The sequence below is a fragment of the Cervus canadensis genome, chromosome 9, assembly GCF_019320065.1.
Source record: "Cervus canadensis isolate Bull #8, Minnesota chromosome 9, ASM1932006v1, whole genome shotgun sequence".
In the NCBI taxonomy this organism is placed as follows: Eukaryota; Metazoa; Chordata; class Mammalia; order Artiodactyla; family Cervidae; genus Cervus; species Cervus canadensis.
Window position 1 is genome coordinate 60,452,539 of NC_057394.1, and position 18,711 is coordinate 60,471,249.

The window sequence follows — 18,711 nt, forward strand, 5'->3', positions numbered from 1 at the left end:
ATCAACAGGACATCAGAGGAGTCATTTCAAGATTCCAATAGGGCTTCTTTACCAGCTATGGGGCACTTTAAAAGTGCAGTCACACATAGCAGTCATTTTTAGATGTGCAGTCTGGCTAGCAACCGCATTTTTATGAGTCTGTAAAGGATAATGACATTTAAACATATGCATAAAGACACAAAGTGTTGGTATTAATGTGTTTATTCCTTACTTTTGTTGAAATGCCAGAGAAATGCCTAGCTTAAAACAACTTATATGCTTTATGAATCTGTTCATTATGTTTAGAATAAATACTTTAAGTCTAAAAACTCAAGGATCAAGAGGGAAGAACAAAAAAGTGGGATTGTGGAAGGGGTGTATACATGCTAGAATCTAATCTATTATAGATATGTTTCTTCTCAACAAAGAAGATTGGGAATTAAGTGTTTTAAAAAGGATCTCCTTTCAGGGTCATGTCTCCTTTATTAAGAAGAAAAACTCAGGAAAAAAAAAAACTGTAAAGAAATATTTCTCAGCTGAAATAACACATAGAACCCTAGGAAAAGATCTAGAAGGATTAAATAATAATTGTTTCTGGATGGTGGAATTATTAGTGTTTTAATTTTCTTTTTGCTAATTTATTTTAAAAATAAATGGGACATCATTCTTCATTTAGTAGGTATACATCATAGAGAAATCCTACATATAAAAGCTTATAAATTTCTTCAAATTTTTTATTCTATTTGCTGATAAAATTAATGACTGATGGACTGTAGATACTTTGCCAGTAACAAATAAGCAACAAATACTTTGGGGAAAAAAAAAAGAAACTGGCTTCATAAATTAAGCAGCATTTTAAAAAGAAATCAATAGGGTTGAGGGCAAAGAGTGTGGGTCAAGAAGAATGAGCATTTAAGTATTTTACAGATAGGTGTCTCTCCTAGGTAAGACAGGGAGAGATAAACACACCAAGTTAAATCCAGAGGGTGGAGATAATGTCTTTGTATATTTGATTTATGTAAAAATGACGACAATGTTTGAGAAGACTTAGCAAATTCCTTTTGTGTTTCAAATCAGGAAGAACGATGGCCAGTCTGCTTCTTCTACATGGTAGTCAAATACAGTTTTCTAGAGTTTTTATTTTTCTGAATGAATTACCTTGTGTTTTACTTCATGATCTTTTATTATTAAGAGAAAAAAAAAGAGGAAAGTTTAACTGGGGATGAAGAGGTCTTTAAAATGATTTTGTTGTGTCAAAAGTCTATACCAACTTGCTTTTCAACATTGTGAAATATGGTTAAATCTCCCAAAATCTAAGCCTATCACAACTCTCTGAAGAATAAGAATATGTATATTACATGTATGACATCATGGTCAATGATTTCCAAGTTGATTATCTAAAGTTCTAGTGCTTTTAAACCAAAACTATTGGTGATTTTCAGTATGCAAAGAATAATTCTGATTTAGAAACTGCCTACACATGCATATGGATCTGCTTATATTCATCTTTAAAATTGGAATTAAAATTGTGGATATTACAGTTCTGCTCCTGATCAGATTTCTAACCTTAGGTAGGTGAGGTAACCTCTCTGTTCCTCAAATTCTTTATCTATAAAATACAATGATAATATTACCTTTATTAAGATGAAATATTGTATAAGTCTCTTGAAAATGAATGTACAGAAAAAAAGGACTTTTTCTCCCTTTAAAACAAATGTTTCCTGAGTATGTTAAAGTTCGCAAGTTACTCTGAAACAGCTTTAAATTTGGAAGAGCTAATGTGCTAGCAGTATGTTTATTCTAGAATTTAAAAAAAAAAACAAAACATGCTTATTTGAGGGTAAAACAAGCGAACTTTGCTTTGAAACGGAGATCTATACCTACTATAGCAGATAATCTATATGCGTTTGGTTGGATGTTTGAACCTAATTATACATATGTACAGGGCTTCCCAGGTGGCTCAAGTGGTAAAGAATCCACCTGCCAATCCCGGAGACACTGGTCTGATCCCTGGTTTGGGAAGATCCCCTGGAGAAGGAAATGACAACCCACTCCAGTATTCTTGCCTGAGAAGTCCCATGGACAGAGGAGCCTGGTGGGGTTGAAAAGAGTCAAACACTGACTGAGCATGCATGCATACATGTGTATGTGTGTGTGTGTGTACTTTTTCCCCCAATAATGACATTTGAAACTCAAGAGCTCAGACTACTTTTTTAAGAGCTCGGAGTTTAAGCCAAATCCTCCTATTTCTGCCTAAATTTCTCCCAGTGTGCTTATTATGTCCGCCATCTCTCTGGCATATCCTTTCCCATGTATTAGAAACTTAAAAGGAAACAACAGAAAACCTACAAGAATTCCTAGTGTAAGGGGGCAAATGCAACATGGGGACCTAGGTAGCCAGTTCCGATCCCAGTACTGAGATGTGGAATGTGTTTAGATCGGAAAAAAGAGCTGCATTATGGCTTAATCAAGCAAGGTAAAATAACTATCCAGTATGACAGCCTACATGTACCAGGTTTAGCACAAGTTTAGTAAATAAGATAAATCATATTCATCTCCTAATATCACACTAGGCCTTTTAAAAATGTACGGAGAAGTATCACAACATTGTAAAGGAATTATACTCCAGTGGAGAAAAAAAAGAAAAAAAACTGTACAGAGACCTATGAATGAGGCAGGTACCATCTCACTGTACTCTTCAGGAGAATGAAAGAGAAAATGAAAGATCTCAGGAATTTTACCGAAGAGCATCACTGAACAGCTACAGTGTATTCTGATTTCAGTTCAGGAGGAAGGTAGCTGCGGAGGACTGTTTATACAGAATAAGCAGTGGACCAGCATCACCTCTGCCCCACGGGAAAGCTTCCCTCTTCTACAACATCTGTCTTACATCTCTTTTTACTTATACACTTATACTCATCGTCAGTTATTTTTTCATCCCTATCTTGTGTGTGAATGTGACCATCTTATTCTGGGTTTGATGCAATTTTTTTTCCTATTAAATAAAGATTGAATTAGACAACAAGAAAATTAACAGGTTGTAGCAATAATTTTTTCATTCAGGGCGAAAGGATATTAATAGCAATTAAAACACCTGGTCCTTCTTCCTTAGGGACAGAAATCCAATGTGAATCTTCTTCACTAACACAGGATCTCCAGAGATGAGCAGTAGCAGCCTCAAAGAACTGATTTAGCAAAAGGTCTGGAGAAGTATGGGCTTCCCTGAAGTATGGCTCAGTGGTAAAGAACCTGCCTGCTGATGCAGGAGACACAGGTTTGATCCCTGGTCTGGGAAGATCCCTTGGTGAAGGAAATGGCAACTTACTCCAGTATTCTTGCCTGGAAAACCCCGTGAACAGAGGAGCCTGGCAGGCTACAGTCCATGGGGTCGCAAAGAGCTGGACATGACTTAGCGACTGAACAACAGCACCAACCAACAGCAATTAGTGAAGTATAAAGTTTAGCCACAGGTCTAGAAAAGTCAAAGCAAATCATAAGACTGCTTGGGGACAACTTTGAACTTTCAGAGGTCTATGTGATTGCTATTATCAGTGTGCTACTTGAGAGAAACAGAAAGTGTTAAGTATTACTTCTTTTTAATTTGTTTTTGTTTTTGCAGATGAGAGAAAATTAAGATTATATTAAAATGCAAAGGGTTTTAGAATAAGAAGAAACCTTACTAACCTTCTAAAGATGAAAATATACTGCAGTCTCACTAGAACAGTCTTATTCTACATCTCTTTTTACAGACTTATTATTAATAGTGCCCTTTCATTCTAAAAAGTGTCTTGATTAGGTGATAAGTTATATGGTTATGTCACAGCACAGTGCTCTCATTTTACAAACAGGGTTAAATCTGTTTCTTCATGTCTAACCCAGACATGCACGGTGAACATGTCATTAACTGCTGAATTCCCAGGACAATGCTTTGTTCACCTCACCATGCTACCCTCTCAAAGTACAGGACTGATAATTTGATAGAAATAAGATGTATGGAACCTGTGGATTTCACTAATAAAATAACATCACTACCTTTGAGCTGCTCAAGCCATTGCAATTTACAGGTGATGAAAAGGTGCTTCGAATGTGCAAACTGTAGTCCGCTATTATCTCCACTCCGAAGGAAAATTCACACTTCCCCCACATCTGCTATACGTCTATTCTTAGCTACATGCAGTGGGCAGACCATTAGTTCTTTCCACGCCGGTCTCAGGCATGACCATCTTGTTTCCAGGCTCAATGCACTTTTTCTTCCACTCATAAGTAAGTATTTAAAAAAAGAGTTGGAATTAACTCGCTATGGCAACAATGAACAAGCCATGGCAAGAATTTTTTAGTATAGAACTGGAAACAGTAATGAATAAGTTAAATCACTGTATCTGTCTTCCTTAGAAACTTAAATAGCCAACAGTTTTCTTTTGATTGATCTTACCAACTAATACACATTTTATTTCAAGTTGTACAGAGTAGAAAAAAAGTTATTTTAAAATCACAAGCCTGGTTTCCATGAAGCTAAAACTGCATATAAATTTGTTAATGGTAAAACAAATTAAAAACCATCGTATTTCCAATTGAAACTCAAGATATAATTTATAAAAAGGATGCAAAAAGACATGAGTACTAACAGAAGTGTGCATATTAAAGACATTTCTTGAACTCTCTAACGCAGGAGGTAAGTTATACCCATTAAATCACCAAACTGGTTTCAAAATGCCCATAAATATTCCTAATCAATCAGCAAAACAGTATTCCACAGCAAAGTGTATATATTAGCAATAATATCAAATCACTCTTATCAAAAAGAAAATTTACTAACTTATTAATAATATAAACCAACTCACTGACAAATTTCTAATGTAACTCTATCTTGCTCTTTTACCACTAAAGGGAAATATTTGTTTCTTCTTAAGAAATCTTTGAAAAATTGTTAAAGCCTTAACAATTTATTTTTATTGACATATATTCTAACAAGTTTTGTAATAACTTCAAAGAATAAATACTGATGATGTAAGCACTTAAAATAAATATATGTAGCTGGACTAATCATTATATACAATAGTCTTTTCCTAAGGAAGGCAGAGAGTTCCTCCTATATGAGACTGAAGTTAAATAAAAAGTAATTTTTGTCCCTTGGGAATTTATGATAATGGATTTCCTTACAGACAAAGACAACATTAGATGCATTGTCAATAAGTTATGCATATTTAAAACTGCTTTCTTATGAATTTGCACTGACTTAATTATCCTACTAATAAACACTCTCAATTATCTTTCTGGTCAACAATATCATATTTGTTAAGATTCTTTGTTAAGTATGTAGCCTATAATTACAAAATAAAAAGCAGGCAAGTAGCCCACATGAAACAAAACCCACTTATTTTCCCTGCCTCTTTCATCTGTCAGACTAAAATAAGTAATCCCCAAATTTCAAGTTAATATGATTATAAATTTAGAAAACTATAACAGAAAAATACATGATGACAGAAATAACATCTTAACTAAATATATATTATCTCTTCATGTAGTTTGCATGTTTGTACAATGATTCTGTACTAGGTTAGGGAAAAATGAGAATCATAGGAATTCAACAAAAGGACAGAGACTGTCAAAGAAACAAATATTTCCCTTTATTTGATGACATTACATCTATTCATGGGACATTTGGAATAACTGAAGTTCTCAATTTACAGACCTATAAATAATGCTATTTAACCGAAATCCAGCCAGCCAATAGCACCATATACTTGAAGAGCTTACTCATGGAAAAGTAATTTCCACACCAAGTCAGTTTAGTAGAGTATAACAGTAGACTCAGAATGATCAGCATTTCAGAATCAGAACAGTTACACTCAAGAGTACTTTATCAAGAGTGATTTGCCTTACTCCTTCGCCAGCCGCACATTGGATATTTTCGCTCCGATTGGTATTCCATATTTGTGCAAAGTGTTAATCAAAATCTCCCTCATGTCGTCGTTGTAGGAATCAAAGTCAAACACGTTCCTAACCACACTGGAGAGACCTTCAGTGGGAAACTTCTGTATTAAAAAAAAAAAATTTCACTTATTACCATGTGACAAAATACACAGTATTATAAAGATTTCCCAAACTGACAGAACAGTAATGATCGAATAAACTTCACTAGACCTTTTCTTACTAGACTTGTCAGATAAACGGATAGGAGGAACGCTTTTCACTTTTAATGTTTGCCCTGATGAGTTAATATTTTTCTTTTTCAATAAATATCAGAATTTGAGGGGGAACAGTATTTTCCCTCAAATGTTAAATCAGTACCCACATCCCGGGGTTTGGTGACTTTCACCACTTTCTGAAATCTCCTGCTTTTAAAGTGAGTGATGGGCTTCCCTGGTGGCTCAGTTGTAAAGAATCCGCCTGCAGTGTGGGAGACGCAAGTTCAGTCCCTGGACTGGGAAGATCCCCTGGAGGGGGAAATGGCAACCCATTCCAGTATTCTTGCCTACAGAATTCCACCGGGCTACAGGCCATGGGGTTGCAAAAGAGTCAGACATGACTTAGCGACTAAACAACTAGATGGACCAAATTAAAAAATGCTACTTAAATAAAATGAGTGTTACAGACAGCTGACTTCACACTGGTGGGGTCCTCTGGGTCATTTACTGCCTCTGTCTTGATTCTCTCTAGGCGCTGGGATCTCAGCTGGACTTGCCATGGTTTTACAGGCAGAACAAAGCTTTCTATTTTCCTGTCTAGGTTTTCAGAGGTCAAGAGTTCATTAGGTTATGACTGTTTGCTTGGAAACCATCATTTGTTATAAAAGCAGAATCTACACAGGCTTTTTGTCTTTACCAAGGTGAAAAGTGAAAGTGAAAGTCACTCAGTTGTGTCTGACTCATTGCGATCCCATGGACTATACAGTCCATGGAATTCTCCAGGCCAAAATACTGGAGTGGGTAGCCTTTCCCTTCTCCAGGGGATCTTCTGAACCCAGAGATCGAACCCAGGTCTCCCACATTGCAGGCGGATTCTTTACCAGCTGAGCCATAGGGGAAGCCCAAGAATACCGGAGTGGGTAGCCTATCCCTTCTCCAGTGAATCTTCCCAACCCAGGAATTGAACCAGGGCCTCCTGCATTGCAGGCAGATTCTTTACCAACTGAGCTATCAGGGAAGCCCTCCAAGGTGAACTATGCATCATAGATGGCTATAAGGAATTTCATTCTCTTGCCTACTTGCTCTATCCAACAAAACTTTCTCACAGTATTTACAGGTATGTCATCAATACTAATAGTTTCCAGTCAGTTTTTTATCTTCAAGGCTTTCATTTTCAAAATGAAAATATTTTCACTCAGAGACCATATATTCTTGTTGTATAAAGTCAAATAGTAGTAAAGCTTCCCTTCTGTCTCATTCTCCTGTCTTCCCACACCCCCCAGAAAACCTCCACCAAATTTCCTAACTCCTTGGTAATAGCCATGGCATGGAACCTTGACAAAGTCAATTCAAAGGTTAACAGAAAATGTTCATTTGGATTACAGACGGTTCATACTATATCACCTGAATCAGTATTAAAGAGAAATGGAAAGACTTGGTATAAATTAATCCTTCCTGGTGGCTCAGAGGGTAAAGTGTCTGCCTACAATGGGGGAGACCCGGGTTCAATCCCTGGGTCGGGAAGATCTCCTAGAGAAGGAAATGGCTACCCACTCCAGTATTCTTGCCTGGAAAATTCCATGGATGGAGGAGCCTGGTGGGCTACAGGCCATGGGGTCTCAAAGAGTCGGACACGACTGAGTGACATTACTTCAGTATGAATCAGTATTAAAGAGAAATGGAAAGACTTGGTATAAATTAGGCAAAAACCAAACAAACAAAAATCTGAAAAAACCAAGATTAATGACTTCTTTTAAACTTTTACATACAGGCAGGTGCCATACCTGCAAATGCTTGACTATGTTGACAACCTCTCTGGTAGAATAAGGGTAGTTAATAACACCCTGGTCAGCTAAATTCCTCAGCTCTCCAAAGGCAGCAACGAGCTTCTGAAGGATGGGCTCAGGCACATTTGGGCCGTACTGCCCGAGCATCTTGAGTTCTGAGTAGGGTTTGGGATTATCCACTGCATGGCAGCTAAAAATATCACCTATGAGGAAAAAAAAAAAAGATTCACATTCAGTATGCAACTAACCCCTTATAAGGACATAGCAAATACAGAATGATCAATGAAAGAGCCATGGGTTGCTCTCCAAAGCACTTCTATTTTTAAATGTGTAAAACTGCATAGAAAGCCTGTCCAACAATAGGTATACAGAAAAAAGCAAATGACTAAAGCAAAAGCAAATGAGACTGAGTGATGTGTGGTTTATTCTACATAGATTTATTTCTGTTAAAAATTATACGACACTTGGATATAATCTCACTGGTAGATATTTGAGTACAAAGAACAGAAAGAGAAGTCCCTGCAAACTTCTGCCAATCCCACTCCTTCCCCCACAGGCACCCAGGGTTAACAGTTCAGTGTATTCATTTTTTCATACCTGTCAGTATTTAATATTTATTTATTTTTAATTGATTCATGATTGCCTTACAATATTGGTCTTGCTAGTATTTTTAAATGCATATACATACACAGACACACATATATATATATATATATATATATATATATATATATATATATATAAATCACTCAGTCATGTCTGACTCTTAACGACCCTATGGACTGTAGCCCGCCAGGCTTCTCTGTCCATGTGATTCTCCAGGCAAGAATACTAGAGTGTGTTGCAATGTCCTACTCCATTTTAAATGCATACATACAAACATATATAGTTTTGATAATTTAGTCTTTTTCCATTAACTGGAAAATACTCATGTGGTTCTGAGATTACACTTTTAACTTTATAACACATGGTAAATATCTTCAGAGATTATATACATATATGCGTGCCTTTTTATGTATACTAAAAATGGGGAAATTAGTATCATCACTCTCTAAACAATTTATATCTTGTTCAGATTGCTAGAATACACTTTGTAAGTTGGTTTCAGAGAAGTAAACATGCAGAGATAACATCTAAGTAAAAATCAAGAAAAAGGAACTGGAAACAAAATATTTCACCCATAATTTAGACAACTGAGAATATACTAGAAAAACATAATCTATGCTCAAGAGAGAGAAATTTCTCAAATAAAAGTTCACATAATTTTGATTTATAATCCAAAGGACAGGGACCAAAGGAAGTTAGAGTAAATAGATTTGCATTATTTAATATGTTCATTTGAGAAAGGAAGGATATTTAGAACTTACTTTGGCTCAGAAATGACTCAAATAATTCTTTTATTGTTATCACATATTCATGAAAGCAACTGAATAAAATGCAACCATGATAACTTCAAGCTTGTATCTCATAGGTTAAACTCATTCAAATACAAACATGAAATACAGATTTGGCCTTTTTTTTGGTGAAAAGCAAATGCAACACTAATATAAAGCTGTAATCGACCCCTTATTCGTTCACTCAGCAAATAATGATTAAATTCCTTCTTTGTGCCAAGTAATACCCTATGTACTTTACAGATCTCAGTGATCAAAAACACACAACCCCCTGTCCTCATGGAGTTCAGATTCTGGCGTAGGGAGGCGATAAACAATAACTGCAAATGTTAGAAATTGTATGTTTCAAGGAAAAAGAAAAGCACAGTACAGTACTTGAGGAATGGTGATGGCGGGGGACGTCAGACAGGTCGGCCTCACGGAGGAGGTGACAGCTAGGCAAACGCAGGTGTGTGATGGAGGAGCGCGGCAGGCACAGCTGATGCCAAGGCCCTAGGCAAGCAGAGCTGGCATAGCAGAGAAGGGGCGGGGGGCAGAGGCGCTGGAAGAGCGTGAGCGACGGGACAGCAGCACGGGGCAGGGCAGGAAGAAGGCCAGTGAGCTCAGGGGATGCGGGAGACTCGTCTGGGGAAATGCTGTGCATGTTGAGCATATTCGTGTACATGCATCCCTCCTGCCTTTTATTTTCTATTCATTCAAATGGCAGACTACTACACAAACTGTTCTTATTGTTTCACTTAATACATTTCTAGGAACCTTTTTCTCTTTGGTATCAGCATGTAAACTCATGCTCCACCTTTTTCTAAACAACTGCATGGTAATCTATTGAGTGGATATAATAGAATTTCTCCATTCAGTCCCATTGCGATGTACACCTGGGTTGTTTCCTTTTATTTCTGCAACTATAAACAATGCTATGTTGCCTATCCTTGTACTTAAAGCATTGCACAGGGAATTTCCTTGGATAAATTCCTTGATGTGGAATCGCTAGATCAAAAATCCTACTAGGAGACTGAGCCTGCTTCACGTTGAGTATGGAATGCCCAGTATTCAGAATTAGCTACTTGTCACAGAGAAGAGTTCTTCTTAAAGGTTCCTGATGATTCAGTTTGTCCCAGGACCTCTCCAATCAATGTGAGTCAGTCTCCTCAGGGCTGGCCTCAAACCTTTTCATAGTTAGGGGGATGTGATGAACACCAAACACTAAAAACCCTTCTTAATCTGTGTTCTACTCTAAGACGATCTATAGTCTTAGACATGAACCCAAGTTCTAACACTTATTATCTGAGTGACCCTAGAAAAATAATCTCTCCAAATATCAGACATTCTCTTCCTCTAAAATGGGGATAAAAATACTCTCACAAAATGGTTGTGATGATGACAGCACATGGGAGCATTCAGTCGGGAACATTCAGTGACAGCCAATATAGCATTGTTACTAAGATGACATTATTATTGTTATTGCTATTGTTTTGGTTATTATTATCATTATAGTGTTTACCTAAGGTACCGAAGAAATCATTGCCTAGGAAAGGAAATCCAGGTCTGTTGGCCAGAACAATCATTCTAAAATCAGGATGAATCACTACAACATTTTCTCTTCCATTGACTAGTGCAGCATCTGAAAAAAAAATTTCAATTTATTCTTTACTGATATTCAATAATTCAATATCAATTCAATATCAAGTTATAAATTCAATATCAAGTTAGAGCCTTTAAAATCACACAAGCAGTCATATAGTTTTATAACTAGAGGGTTGTAAAACAACTCTAACAAATCTGGTCAGGTGGTCTGGTATTCCCATCACTTGAAGAATTTTCCACAGTTTATTGTGATCCACATAGTCAAAGGCTTTGGCATAGTCAATAAAGCAGAAGTAGATGTTTTTCTGGAACTCTTTTGCTTTTTTGATGGTCCAGAGGATGTTGGCAATTTGATTTCTGGTTCCTCTGCCTTTTCTAAATCCAGCTTGAACATCTGGAAATTCATGGTTCACGTATTGTTGAAGCCTGGTTTGGAGAATTTTGAGCATTACTTTACTAGCATGTGAGATGAGTGCAATGGTGCAGTAGTTTGTGCATTCTTTGGGATTGCCTTTCTTTGGGATTGGAATGAAAACACCTTTTCCAGTCCTGTGGCCACTGCTGAGTTTTCCAGATTTGCTGGCATATTGAGTGCAGCACTTTCACAGCATCATCTTTTAGGATTTGAAATAGTTCAACCAGAATTCCATCACCTCCACTAGCTTTGTTCCTAGTGATGCTTCCTAAGGCCCACTTGACTTCGTATTCCAGGATGTCTGGCTCTAGGTGAATGATCACACCATCGTGATTATCTGGGTCATGAAGATCTTTTTTGTACAGTCCTTTTGTATATTCTTGCCACCTCTTCTTAACATCTTCTGCTTCTGTTAGGTCCATACTATTTCTGTCCTTTATTGAGCCCACCTTTGCATGAAATGTTTCCTTTGTATCTCTAATTTTCTAAAAGAGATCTCTAGTCTTTCCCATTCTATTATTTTCCTCTATTTCTTTGCACTGATCACTGAGGAAGGCTTTCTTATCTCCCCTTGCTATCCTCTGGAACTCTGCATTCAAATGGGTATATCTTTCCTTTTCTCCTTTGTATTTCGCTTCTCTTCTTTTCACAGATGTGAAGTACTTGGAGTTTTATTGAGATGAGTCAGTAAGAAGTTATACCCATACTTCTTGATGATAACAAAAAGTAACCTTTCAATGTGCCATATATTCATGTACTGATAACACCATTAGTTTTAACATTTGATCTTCATTTATTTTAGTAGTGGTAAATAACAAGGGTATGTGGTCACATGAAAAATTTAATTAGTTAACTAACATAAAAATGACAATAAAACATGAAAACTTAAAAAAAGCAAAGAAAACGAAAAACATAGGCATGGAAGTGATGCTTTATGAAACTATGTTCAAAAGAGCTTCAGCTGCTCTTGTGCTTACAATGTCATCTACAATCAAACTTGAATTTAAAAATTATGATGATGACTCCTTTGCTTCTAGATTATCCTTCAAAAATATATCTAAAAAATGTAAAGGGCTACCAGGAGACTGTCTCTGTTTAACCACAAGTTTATTCCAGTAGTTCTTTCTTGCTTTCTATTTCACTGTCCTTATAATGCCTCTAAAAAGGGCAGGCAGCATTCAAATCTTGAGAGTCTGAATGATTTTCTGAAAGATAGTTATCAGGCTGTTTAACCCAAATGCTCACTTTTTCCTATACTCATTGTGAAACTGCAGTCTCAGAATACTTTTATTAGTGCTAAGTTTCCTAGGTTTAGACGCGGCAGTCTTGCAATGACAATGTCCAAGAAGAAATCTCTGTGGTGATGGACTTGTACATTTTTATAGACTCTTCTGTACATACTTTTTGAATATTGAAAATTTCAGTCATTAGTCCCAATTTGTTTGGCTACCTTGCTATTGACTATATTTCAGTGGCTAGTTAAAGATCTTCAAGTCTTTTCATCACACAAAAATTAAAAACTAGAAAATGTTCTCACATTGCACTACGCAATTTTTTCCTATGGGTTAAACAGACTTAAGAGATTTATCTATCTACATTTTCCCTAACAACCACAAAAATAAAAAGAAGGTACTCCAAAGCAGAGTAACTTCTTTCTGAGGCAAGTGTGTATGGTGTGTGAGTGTGTGTGTATAATATATATGTATACATATACATATACATATACATATACATATACATATATATATATATAACTGATATTAAATGCCCAGCAATTTTTTTCTAATTATACTGAGCTAATAATAACATTGATTTTAACATTATAAGTAATAAAAACATGGCAGAGCTTTAAAAATTCCAGATAATAATGAAAGAAAATAAATTATACACAAATAATTGAGACATAAGTATAAAAGGGATTATATGTTTGTATTCTCAGAGTAGAAAAAATATGAAGCTGATTTGTCCTAAAGCTACTCTTGAAATTTTCAAAGATACTCTCCGGCTATTAGGAAGTGAAACTGACAAAGCTAGATTCAGACATATTGATTTTTATTAATAATTATCAATACAGACAACTTGACTTACACTGAATTTATGCTTGTTATTTGTAGATAATCAGTCAGCTAAGTGTGTGATCTGATACAACAGATGTAAAAATTGCACATTGAAAGAAAAGTTGCTTTTTTATACTCACTTGCAACAATGCGTCGTCCATCTGCTAGAATCATTTCTCCATTTTCTACCAGAGTTTTTAAAATACAGGTGACATTTGTTGGAGCCTTGTCTGCCTCATCTACTACCAGAACATGACCCAATTTTACTGCTTTAACCTTTGAAGACAGAACATTTATTGTAAACAAAACAAACAAACAAAAAAAATGAAAGCAAACATTTTAAAAATTATATCACTCATTGCTTTGGATTTGTAATAGATGGTGTTCTGCAAGCTATAAATATAAAATCACAAAAAATGTCTGTAGCAGAGTTGGAAACAGTATTTATGGATCTCCACCAAAAGCTTCTCATAGTTACTGAACTGCTAACTCTGCAGTAATCACTTTATTTTCTTGCAGCATCCTAATTAGCCCTATGTTGGCGATGTTCACATTTTACACCCCCAGGAAGGGGAGAATTAAAACAAGTATTGACATATCAAATAGAGAAGTTAAAGGGCTGTGGGGGCAAAGAGGAATGATTGTGATCATCAGTACTGGGTATCAGAACACTGCACTTGTGGTAGCCTTAAAAGAGTGCACAGTTTTAAGAGATCAGTATGTACAGTGGAGAAACGGGCAGTCAAGACAAAGAGAATCAATGGTCAAACTCAAGAAACCTGCACCCTACTGAGGGAAGAGTGAATATGAACAGTCTATCTCAGCTGATGCAGAGGTTAAACGTAAGAAAACAAAGGAAAGGATCTGAAAGTGTGGATCAGGTCTCGACTAATAAAAACCTGACTGCCAGTGTGCTTGGTCTCATTAAATAACAGGAAGAGTTAAAGATTTATGAGTTCAGACATGATAACAAGTTTAATCTTGCAGAAATATGCAGAATAGACTAGAGGGAGAATATCATAAAAACTTGCTAAAAAAAAGTGATGTGAGGATCTGATTTTAGGGAAGAGGGCATGGGTAAAAAATGGAAATAAAAAGCATTATATTATCTGAAGAAATATTCAGAGGTATATTCTATAGCCTTGACAACTACTTAGATGGGAAGAGGTAAAAGGAAAAATAAGAGAGTTCTAGGTCTTGGACGACTGAGTAAATCAGATGAAAAGATAGGAAAAAAGCTAGGAAAAACTCTTAAAAACATTTAAAAAGAATGAATAGGAGATACTCAATGAACTTCAATGTAAACACAGGGATTATTTTTTTTAAATCGTAAGAAACAGCTCATAACATAAAATGGAGCATATCATAAACTTTTCTCATTACATGATTTTGGCAAATAATTTTAAAGAAACACAGATTGAGAAATAGGTGATTCTCTCTACCACAAATATCTTATTTTATATTCTAAAAATATGAATAAGAATTTTTCTTTTTAACTTTAGGGTAAAAATAACCTGAATTTTTTTAAAAAAGAGGGAAAACATATAGCTTCTACCCCCAGCTCCAGCCTTCACATCTCTGTTCAGAGAAAGTCAGTCCAGTTTGGAAGGACTCAGACAGGAGGTCCTGAAGACGCCCATCACTGGGGTCTGGACCCCAGAGTTCTCATGATGGCTTATCTGTGCCATTGCTGGAGAGCAGTTATCTACACAGAAAGACAAGCCTGGTAGAACAGGATTTTTTTTGGGAGGGTGGGGCTCTTATGTGAGAAGATAAGGAATGATCTTCCCAGCTGTCCAAAATGTTAGGCTAATATTTTACTCATTAAAATCATTTTAAAAAACATTCCAGAAGCATTATCTAATTTCAAAGTCTGCACATCTGAAAACAACAGCAAACTTTTTTTCTTTTTTGAAAGTTCTGGAATGGAAAAGTTATCATTAGAGTATTTCTATCATTCCCTAAATCTCTCTCTGGAGAGAGGAACAGAATAAGAAAACATGTTATTTTCCCAGTAATTTGCATTTAAATATCCACTCTCCAAATGACATATGAATGAGTGTTTTCTAGTTAAGACTGAAACATATTGGAATCAATGGGATATTTCTTCCCCTCAAAGGCTGAAATATAATTATCATTCAAGAACACAGTTGAGAATATTCATATAACTGCATTACTAACCAAAGGTGAGTCTTCATACACAATAAGTCCATCTTTAACAGAAGGCTGAAGAGTAAGTGTTTGGACTGTGGTATCCCTAAAGTTAAACCAACAGATTTTATAGTTAGTAAAGAAATAAAATGACATTTGATCTCGAATAAAACACGAGAGTATTTCTATTTTTCTTCCTTTAGTTCACCATCCAGCTTCTCCTAAGACGAATAAAAAAGCAAATGAAATTCCACTTAGCAACAGTGTTTTGTAGATGTTGATGTAAGTTATAAAGGTTTGGGAATTACTCCAAGTTTACAAATTATCCAGGCTCTTTACCTCTCCATTTCCCAGTAATTTCCCTATGACCATTTTACTCTTTAAAATCACCTCCTGAAGGTGAAAAGGAGAAATTAAAAATAAATATTTGCATTACCTATACAATATTTACATTATTTAAAAATAATCTGATGGTGAGTTTGGTGATTACTGGCATGCTGATAAGCCTCATTAAAGACAGTTTGTGAATTACACTTTGTGGCCCAACCTGCCATCATGCAAGACCATTTTACCTCACTCCAGCAGACATGGGATTGTGAACATTTCTGCTAGGATTACAGCAATTCATTTTACTTTCTTAAGTCTACCTACTACTATCTACCTGACTTTCCTTTAGATCAGGATTTTCGAAAGTATTAACAGTGAGCTACCTAGATGTTATCCAACTCCATACATGATAAGATACGAAGTTCACATCACCTATGAATCTTCTTGCTCAAAATGTTATAGTTAGTAAAGAAATAAAATGACATTCGATCCAGAATAAAACACAAGAGTCATATATCCATTTTTTGTATTCCTGGGTCTCCTAAGTTTACTGTAGGGTACACTTTTGCTATCTTCTGCTAAAAAAAAAAATACATTTTTGGGTTTTAAACAAATAACAGAATTTAGTTAATATCACAAATTCACTCTTCATATTCTGGCAATACAGAAGGGTGGGTGAGGAAAAGAAAGAGATGTGTTCACACAGATTTTTATAGCAATATAGTCAATTTCTCACCTCAGTTGTCACGTATTTAATGGGCAACAACATGACACCTCCCAGCACCGAAATGGAAAAAGGAACTCTTGTATCATTATCAGTAGAAACGAAATTCAGTCATTACTTTAATAATTACGGTGCTTCATAGCAGATTAAGAACAGGAAATTCAAGGTGAATTACAAGTTTAAAAAGGCAAATGAATTTGTTCTATAACACGTTAATTCTGAGAGCAACAATTTGGTAAATTAGATTTCTCAAAAGACTTGTGGTAGAAATAAAAAACATAGGTTTGAGGGAACAAGCACAAATCAGGTGATTCTTAAAAGGGACAAGGGATAAGGATAAATACATACGAGAAACATGGCTTTCAGTGGAGTAGGCAATGAGAAAGAGCAACTTAAAGGGAAAAAGTGGTTTTGTTCCATTCTTATTATTGGTCCTTTGTCTTACATGTCAAAGGAAAAGCAAAGGCTAGCAAAATATGTAAAATGATATTCAATTAAAAAAACAGGTTGGCTTATATGTCAGTTCCTTATTATATACGAGTAGAAAATAACTCAGTATCTTCTGCATAGCACTTAATACAACAACAAAAGAAGCTTGCATTTCCCTGGTGGCCCAGTGGATTAGAATCCGCCTGCTAATACAGGGAACACAGGTTTAATCCCCGGTCCAGGAAGATTCCACATGCCGCGGAGCAGCTAGGCTTGGGTGTCACAACTTCTGAGCTCGCGCTTTACAGCCTGTGAGCTTCGACCCCTGAGCCCACACGCTGCAACGACTGAGGCCGGCACACCTACAGCTGGTGCTCGGCAACAAGGGAAGCCACTTCAGTGAGAAGGCCACAGACCGCAGCGAAGAGCAGCCCAAGCGCAGCAAAGGAGAACCACTGCAACCAAAAATGTATACATGTGTATTTTTTAAAAGCTTATTTTTCAAGGTATCTTACCATATTATAGATTTCAACTCAGTAAATGATGACTACTGTCACAAGTAGCATATAAGTGAAAGTGAGAGTTGCTCAGTCGTGTCCAATTCTTTGATACCCCATGGACTATACAGTCCATGGAATTCTCCAGGCCAGAATACTGCAGCGGGTAGCCTTTCCCTTCTCCAGGGGATTTCCCCAACCCAGGGATCGAACCCAGGTCTCCTGCATTGCAGGTGGATTCTTTACCAGCTGAGCTACCAGGGAAGCCATGACAGAAGAGCATATAAATTGACTCTTAAAGACAATATAATGATTCTTTTTCAGAAAATATTTGACTAAAATCATTGCTTTGGTTTTAGGAGCATCATAGTAATTCTCCACACAAATAATCAGTGACCCTAAGAGAATATTTTATTCGCTACAGTTTCAATTCTATTATGATTTGTTCCTCTCAAGAACAGTTTTGAAATATAAGCTCATAAAAGCTGAAGTACAGTCAAAATTTCAACAATACTGGGGAAAAAAAAAACACATCTTAGTAACAGTTTCTTAGCCTACAGTTTAATAAAGAGACATCTCTCTAGGACATAACAGTTACCAGCAATGCTTGAGGAATTAATTAGAATGTTCAGCTAATTGCTGACATTTATGTTAGCACCAATTGTTCTCACTTACTAGTTTACAAACTAAAGTTGTCCATCAGTTAAAGCCTGTGTTGATAAAGAGGCTACTCAAAGAAACATGGTGCTAAACTCCAGTCTTATTTTAACTCTGCGACTTTAAAGTTTATTTAAGTTGGAGTTATTAATGCTTCAATAGTAATTTAAAATGATTCCAGATGCAATAAAAGTAATTAGATTGAATAAAGACCAAGTTTTTATCAAAATAAGGACAGCAAATTGGCCACTGGAGAGCAAGCACAATCCATTCCTGCGTCTTTGCTAATAAAGGTACATTAAGCTAATAAATTCTAATTTATTGAGGAGCAAAAGATCTCAAAATAGCAATGTTTACTTTGAGGATGACATTTTAGTAAGTTGTATTTAAATTGGTTTATGGTTAGCTGTCTTTTAGAAAAACAATAATAGTTAAGCACAAGGGTGAAGGAAGAAAAAAGACACATAGGAGTTTCAAATAGCTAATAAAAATCTTATCTAACTTTGCAGTTCATTAAAATAGAGATGGCTCAAGTAATAGTCCACTCATTATTATAAACCAAGCATGAGAAAAGAAAGATAG

General features: G+C 36.0%; 1 protein-coding gene across 1 annotated transcript in view; it reads right to left on the reverse strand.

Annotated features, from left to right (window-relative positions):
* Nucleotides 1-18,711, reverse strand: part of VWA8 (von Willebrand factor A domain containing 8) — a 367,922-nt gene that overhangs the window by 169,520 nt on the left and 179,691 nt on the right. The window contains exons 22-26 of the mRNA XM_043478154.1: nt 15,526-15,601; nt 13,485-13,620; nt 10,790-10,909; nt 7,892-8,097; nt 5,863-6,014 (exon numbers count right to left, since the gene is read on the reverse strand). Coding sequence (XP_043334089.1) covers nt 5,863-6,014; nt 7,892-8,097; nt 10,790-10,909; nt 13,485-13,620; nt 15,526-15,601 — 690 coding nt within the window. The remainder of the gene's footprint in view (nt 1-5,862; nt 6,015-7,891; nt 8,098-10,789; nt 10,910-13,484; nt 13,621-15,525; nt 15,602-18,711) is intronic.